We start from the raw sequence: 7,347 nt of genomic DNA on the forward strand, positions 1-7,347 counted from the left end.
GTGTGTGTGTGTGTGTGTGTGTGTGTGTGTGTGTAAAGAGATTTATTATAAGGAATTGGCTCATGGAATTATGAAAGTCGGCAAGTCCCAAGAACTACAGGGTAAGTTAGCAAGCTGGAGACCCAGAAGAGCCAATGCTTTAGTTCCAATCTGAGTGCAAAGGCCTGAGATCCATGAGAGCTGATGGTGTGGTCCCTGTCCGAAGGCTGGCAGGCTGAAGACCCATGAAGGGCTGATGTTTCAGTTCAGATCTGAAGATAGCCTGGCAAGAAGAATTCTCTATTACTCAGGGGAAGGGCAGCCTTTTTGTTCTTCTCAGGCCTTTAACTGATTGGATGAGGCCCACCCACATTAGGAAGAGCAATCTGTTTACTCGGTCTACTGATTTAATGATTAATATCATTGAAAAACACACAAAATAATGTTTGGCTAAATATTTGGGGACCCTAAAGCTTGGTCAAGTTGACATATAAAATTAACTAAATGCAACAATCACTGCAGGGGGCTGACCCCTAAAGGCTCCTGCTGGCAGTGTTCCCAGCAGCAGCTACAGGGGTTCTGGGCAGCTCCTCACAGCACCCACCGCTCCAGGCAGGAGGAGACACAGGCTTAGAGCCAGGGGGCAGTCGTGGAGGTGGCAAAACCTGGTCAGATTCTGGCTGTTGTGCAAGTAAGCCGACAGGATTTGCTGACAGATCAGGTGTGGGAGGTAGGTGAAAGAGGAAATCGAAGACCCCCAGAATTTGGCCTGTGCCACAAGAAAGGCAGGACTATCACTGTTTGAGAGGCAGGACCGCAGCGATGCAGATTGGGGGTGTCAGCATCTCATAAGGAGTTGAGAGACTGTGTGGTGTTCTAGCAGAGGTGTGAAACAGGCAGTTAGATGTAGGGGTCTGGAGTCTGGGGGAGAGGTCCAGGTTGGGAGTATAAACATGGCTGCCATCTGCAGAGAAATGGGATCTCAAGCTAGCATCTGGATGGGAACTCTGAAGTGGGGATGCGACCGTCACCTGACTGGGTCATCTCTGGTCCTAAAAGAAAAAACTGTCTTGCTCTCCCTATGTCTCTCACACCTGAATAATTTTCTCTAAAAGTAAAACAGGTGTTTCCTTCTTCAGTAGAATCTGTTCCATTTGTGTATGAACTTATTTATTTAACTAAGGATCTGAATGAGTACACAGGAAATACATAGAATAAAAACCTAAAATCAAAAATAAAATTAGTTTCATGGAAAACATATTTTAAAATAGGAGGCACAGATGATGGAGAAAACTACAAAATACTGATATGTAAGCCTATAAGGCTCACTGGAAATGAGCCTTGTGGCTCAGAGCTTCCTGGCAGCCAAAGGTAAAAGGGAGATATAGTCTATTACTATTCAACAGAAGAAAACACACCAGTTCTTCAGGGAAAGTCATTTTTTCCTTTAGCTCTTGGCTTTAAAAGAAATGTCTTATACCAGACTTCCTATAGGAAATTTGGGTAGGATTTGTCCCTCTCCCGAGGGAGAGAGAATTCTTCCTGCCCAACCGCTTTCAGGCTCGAATGCACTGCTGCTCCTGGAAGGGGGAGGTGAGCTCCCCACCCCCACCCCAAGGCCAAGGGAAAGGTTCTGGAATCTTCATGTAAGGGAAGCCTCTGCCAGCTGTGTGTCTGCTTTCTGAGGGCAGGGGCCATGGTCCCACCTCCAGGGCTGGAACCACAGTGAAGAGCGAAGTTATTTTTATCACCTTACATATCATGTAGTTTATTATTATGTTCATTGCCTGTCTCCATTTTTAGAATATAAGTTCCATGAAGGCAAAGACTTTGTTTTATTCCTCTATATTCCAAATACCTAGAATAGAGATGGCACATAATAGGTGTTAATTAGTATTTGTTCAGTGGATGACTGAGTGAGTGAACAAATGAGGTAGAAAGAACCCACTCCCATCAGGCTTTCACGCACCTTCTCCCAGCCTGACCCTCTCTATAGGGGTCATGGTCATGGCCTGCAGGGACCAGAAACTCTTACCGATGCTAAATAGAAGCTGGGTGACACTGGGTCCGAGGACACCTGGGGGCAGTCAAGACTGAGGGAGGTTATTTTGCCCACACAGCAGGCCCTGACATTTAGACTGATCTGGATGATGTCTGAGGTCCAGCTGGCTCTTTTGGAAGGAGAGTAGTGCCCTTCCTTGCCTTTCCAGAAGCCAGAATTGTGAACAAAGTTATTCCAGCCAGCGTTCCTGTGCTCTTCTGTGTGCTCAGCCCTGGGATAAGCACTATATGTGTATCTCACTTTATGTTCAGAATAGCCCTGTGAGGTGGGTTCACTGATCACAGTTGCTTATGGAAGAGACTAAGGAGCCTGTTCGTTCATGCATCCATCCATCCATTCATTCATTAAACAAGTACTTATTGAATGCCTCCATGCGCCAGTCCCTCAGCAGCACACCTACGGCTAGTCACAGAGCTTGTAAGTGACGGAGCAGGATCTGGGCCAGGTAATTTGATGCCAGAGGCCACACTGCCACTCTGCTGCTCTCCTGCATCACTGCTGGCACCTGTGGCACCCTGACTCCACAGCAGCTTTCACTTAGTTGTGGAGGGATGAGACTGGGGCATCTAGCTTTCCCTCATCTTATAGAAGGAGACCACACAGGGCCACAGACATGATGGGAAGTGCCTCTGCCAGCCCTGTGACTTATGCCTGCTGGTAAAAGAGTTGATGGGGTCTAGGGCTGACCTCAGCTTTTCCTGTGCCTAGATTTATCAGCATCTGGGAATTACTGAGAACAACTCTTCCCAAGAAGGGCTTGGGGTGGCACTTCCACTGGTGGGGTCTGCAGGGGCAGGGAAGTGTGGTCAAAGGCTCTGGCCTTGCCCTCAGGTAAATCACTGCTGGCCAGGGTCCTGGCTGTGGTCTGAGGTTTTCTTTCAGAAGAGCCTGTGGAGCGAGAACAGCCTAGCACAGCCTCGAGACAGAGCATCATCATGTCAACAGAACCATGCCTCTGGCACGGCCGCAGTCAGGGAGCCTGGGGAGGCACGCTTTTCTCTGGGTTCCTAGACTGCCCACCCAAGTGCCACGGAATTAGCCTTCCTACTTTCTCCCTGAGCATTTCTTGGAGGGGGCACGTTAAGATGCAGACTCAAGCCAGACCGCTTGTGTGAGAATCCCAGGGCCATCCATACTGGGCAGTGCAACTCTGTACCTCAGTTCTTTCATCCATAAAATGGGGAGAATAATAGTGTCTTTGAGGGTATGCGACATGCGTAAGCTAATACACATTTCTGTTTCAGACAGAAGTTGTCAACACTATGTGTGGCTACAGAACTATTGACAAGGAGGTAATGTCTTTGAAATCCCTTTCCTCCAGAAAGCTTGCTTTTCCTGTCCCATCTCCAGGGCGATTGGGGTGGGGGGAAATTCCTAGGGGTGAAGCTCTTGGCTGTTGAGATTTCCCAACATCCCTGGCTATGGAGAGAAGCCAGGGACTGCCATGGTTTTCCACCCCTACTTAGACGCAAAAGGGCTCAGAGAGCAAAGAACCCCCAGGCTGGGAGAGGTTGCCTGTGGGGTTTGCTGAGCACCTACCGTGGGCTTGTCTGTGAGATATACCCTTGTGCCCAGTGCCCTCAGCACCAGCCTGCCTCTGTTCACACTGGCTGCCTCAGCCTGGGACCCGGGAGTCTGGAGGAGAGAGCCCTCTGGGGGATCCCCTCTGGCTCAGCTTCCTGTGCAACTTCCCTAGACAAGGAGAGAAGCTGAGAAGAGAGCTAAAAATAATGATGACTTGAGATGCCTCTGAGCACTTGGTTCTCCAAGTGACGTCCAGGACCAGCAGCAAAATTCCTTCCGGGAACTTGTTAGAACACACATTCTTGGGACGGGGCCCAGCAGGTGATTCTGACACATTTGAGTTGGAGAGCCATAGATCAGCAGTGATTCTCAAGCCATCAGACCCAAAGGCCAGTTTATAATACTTACTTGGTAATGCCCTATTTATTATCCCGAAATGAAATTCATGCATAATGTAACCTACCTACACACGTAATTTCAAAATGAGTAACGTAATGATCTCACCGAGATAAAGGAGAAATAAAATAAAACAATTTACAACCGTATAACATAGTTCACATGTAAATGCTCAGGTATTAGGTAGATGCAGTAGAAGACAATGCAGTCAGGTTTTTGCACCACAGGGACAGCTGCTACCTCGAGGGCGTGTTATGTTGGCAACTTGCGTACTATGGGCATTATTTTTGCAGTTGACATGGTTTTTTAAAAGGATGAACAATTCTTGATAAAGTTCTGAACAAAATGAAGTATAACCATTTCTTAATTTACACAGAAGTATTTCTGCAAAATTCGGTGTGTAGTAAAACCACAGAGAAAACACTTTGGTTTTTACATGTGCCTGGAGTTAGGCTTTTGGCTCAGATAATTATAGACGGGTTTTCATCCACATGACTGTCTGGAGGACATCTAAGCGGCAGCAGGGAACTTGTTGTGAAGTAGGATTGCCCTGAAGGATTGCTCTGAAGTCCCTCAGTCCCTAACCCCAATCACTGTGACATCGGGAAGTGCCACCACAATGTTCCCAGTGCTCTCTAGAGAAGAATACTGCTCATTGAGACTTCTCATTTTATATGTGAGAAACTGAGGTCCAGAGAGGCTGAGGGACCTTGAATGTGTGGCAGAGTTGGGTCTGGGGCTCTGCCAGCCTAGGTCTTCAGCCAGGCTCCTCCCTGTGTAGCGCCTTGTCGTACAGAATGTCATCCACGTGCGGGGCTGCACCAACGCCGTGCTCATCTGGTTCATGGACAACTACACCATCATGGCGGGCCTCTTGCTGGGCATCCTGCTTCCCCAGGTGGGCTCAGGGAGGGGAGCTGGTGGTAGGAGTGGTGAGCAAACTGGGTTCAGATAAAGTGGCTGGTGATTACAGTGCAGAGGAGGTTTAAAGGGCTGGGGTGAAGAAGGCTCTTGGACCAGCAATCTGGGCTCGCCCTGGGAGGGCTGGAGGGAGAGGGCCAATGGCAATAGCATTGCTTATAAAGCTCTTCCGAGTGCTTCGCACGCACTGCCTCCTTCAGTTCTGTGCAGTAGATACTATTATCGTGCCATTTTACAGAGGAGGCACTGAGGTTTGGCAAGGTTAAGTGTCTTGCCCGAGGTTCCCCAAGTGGTGAGTAGCATAGCTGGGGTGGAGACAGGAATCCCAGAACAGAGAAGCCTCTGCTGATGGGGCATAGGGAGGGTCTCAGGGGTTTTCTGGTGGCAGGGCTCGGGGGGAGGCTGAGGAGGGCCCAGGCTGCGGCTTCTTAGGCATTAGGGGTACTGGGGAGAAGCCTGTGCTCTGGGGGTTTTCCAGGTCACCAGTGCCATGAGAGCTCGTGACTGGCAGCCTGTGTTTCTGGAAACTGGGGACTGCCAGAGAGGGCTGCCCGGATCCCCATCAGGCTCTCACCCACCCTGCCCCTTCTCCTCAGTTCCTGGGGGTGCTGCTGACATTTCTGTACATCACCCGGGTGGAAGACATCATCATGGAGTACTCTGTCACCGATGGGCTCCTGGGGCCCGGGGCCAAGTCTGGCGTGGAGGCGGCAAGCACGGGATGCTGCATGTGCTACCCGAGTTAGGGCCAGCCTGGGGCAGCAGCTCCAGCAGGACAGTGCTGGGACAGCACCGTGTCATGGGGGCCGGACAGGATGGTGGCCCCTCTCCCCGCACTCAGCACTGACCAAAGTCCAGGCTGCATTTGTTTTGGTGGCCGGCTCAGGCCTCCCATGGCCACTGCCTCCCTGCGGGGCAGAGCCTGAGGCCCTCTCTGGCTCCAGAGTTCTATGTCTGCCCACATTACTGGGTGTGGGGAATAAGGATGGCTCTTCCCCAGGCTTAGATTATAGCCAGGAGAGGGATAGCTCTGCATTCAGCTCAGGAACGCCTCATTTCTGGCAGTGCCTTGGCCTCTGGTCTTTATGCCCCATTGTGGGCGGTTTTGTAGTGATTCGTAAGTGGAGAGAGAGGAGAGCCTCATAGTGAAGGAGGGGAGGGGTGCAGCCACCAGGTCCCCAGTCCCTTGGCCACACCCCAATGGCTAGAGTGGCCCCATTTCTCAGCCTCCATGTGCCTTGAACCCTCCCCAAGGGCTGCTGCTTTGCTGACCAGTTTTTTTTTTTTATGTGATTTTATAATATTCATTTTGTACAGAGTTAACAGGAGTTTCTAACTAATCAAAGCTGGGTATTTCCCCACACCCTCTCCTCTTGTCCCTCCAAACCAGTTTATTAATCAAACAATAAAGTCTTGATTTTTTTTTTTTTTTTGTCTTTCATTTGTGCTGTTTGGTGGGGAGGGGTAAGGTAGGCCTGAATGTGGGCTTGGCAGTCCCTTATTGGTGAAGGATTGAAGGGTCTACCCTGGGGCCAAGGCTTTGGACAGTTTGAGACACAGAAGCCTGGGAGGATCTGCAGCTGGCCCGAGGCTGCCTGCTCCAGGTTTGGAACAGCCTCTCCCATTCTTCCGTGTTGCTACTTACGGAAATGGCTTTTCCCAGCTGTGCTGGTGGGCTGGGCCTGGAGTCTGTCCTTCCTGCTAGGAATTTACTTGTGGGAAACCTCAGGGGAGGAGGCAGAGGTGACAATACCCATTTTGCAGACTGAGGCTAAGCCACCTATGGCATGAGGCTCCTATGAAAGTGAGACAGATGGGAACTAGTAAAATCAGAGGTCCGGGGAGGAGCAGTGCACACAAATCCACCCTGTACTTCAGAACCAGAGCCACCCTCCCTCCTACAGTAAACAGCTTACTATTCCCCAGCAGAAGGCCACGTAATGCCAAGCATAGCCTGGTGCTGGTTGCCCCCTGCTGGAGACAGCAGGACCACCCAGGCCTTCCTGCCCCGAGACTTGGGTTCTAGATTTTCTATGAGGTTATTGTAGCCAGGGCATCAGAAACAAAACAGCAAGAACTCCAAACCTGAAGAACTTAATCTAAAGGTGTTAAGAGAAATGTCTGTCACACCCAGGAGTTAAGTGGTCAGATCTTGGTCTGCCATGGATAAAAGCCTGAGATGTCTGATGTGTAGGAAGGGACACAAGAGAGATTTTCAAAAGGGTAGAATAATGCAACAACAGCAAACACATCAGTGAGCAACTTTGTGTCTAAACTTGTACTTGTCTAAACATCTTGCAGATATTAATTCCTTGAATCCTCATAACCGTATGTGGTAATTCTTGCTATCATCATTTTATTGATGGAGGAACTGACTCGGAGCAGCTAAGTAACCTGCTTAAGATACATGGCTGGTAATTGACCAACCCATGCCGTGACCCCAGGTAGAATCTCACGGGGCACTC

General features: G+C 49.8%; 1 protein-coding gene across 4 annotated transcripts in view; it reads left to right on the top strand.

Annotated features, from left to right (window-relative positions):
* Positions 1 to 6,310, top strand: part of TSPAN15 (tetraspanin 15) — a 52,437-nt gene extending 46,127 nt beyond the window's left edge. Inside the window, exons 6-8 of one of the 4 annotated variants that reach the window (XM_011372156.2) lie at positions 3,286 to 3,333; positions 4,743 to 4,859; positions 5,479 to 6,310. In XM_011372156.2, coding sequence (XP_011370458.1) covers positions 3,286 to 3,333; positions 4,743 to 4,859; positions 5,479 to 5,628 — 315 coding nt within the window. In that variant the 3' untranslated portion in view covers positions 5,629 to 6,310. The remainder of the gene's footprint in view (positions 1 to 3,285; positions 3,334 to 4,742; positions 4,860 to 5,478) is intronic. The other 3 variants (XM_011372157.2, XM_023537834.1, XM_023537835.1) reach the window with 3 other exon arrangements.
* The last annotated feature ends 1,037 nt before the right edge of the window (positions 6,311 to 7,347 follow it).

The sequence above is a fragment of the Pteropus vampyrus genome, unplaced genomic scaffold (assembly GCF_000151845.1).
Source record: "Pteropus vampyrus isolate Shadow unplaced genomic scaffold, Pvam_2.0 Scaffold202, whole genome shotgun sequence".
In the NCBI taxonomy this organism is placed as follows: domain Eukaryota; kingdom Metazoa; phylum Chordata; class Mammalia; order Chiroptera; family Pteropodidae; genus Pteropus; species Pteropus vampyrus.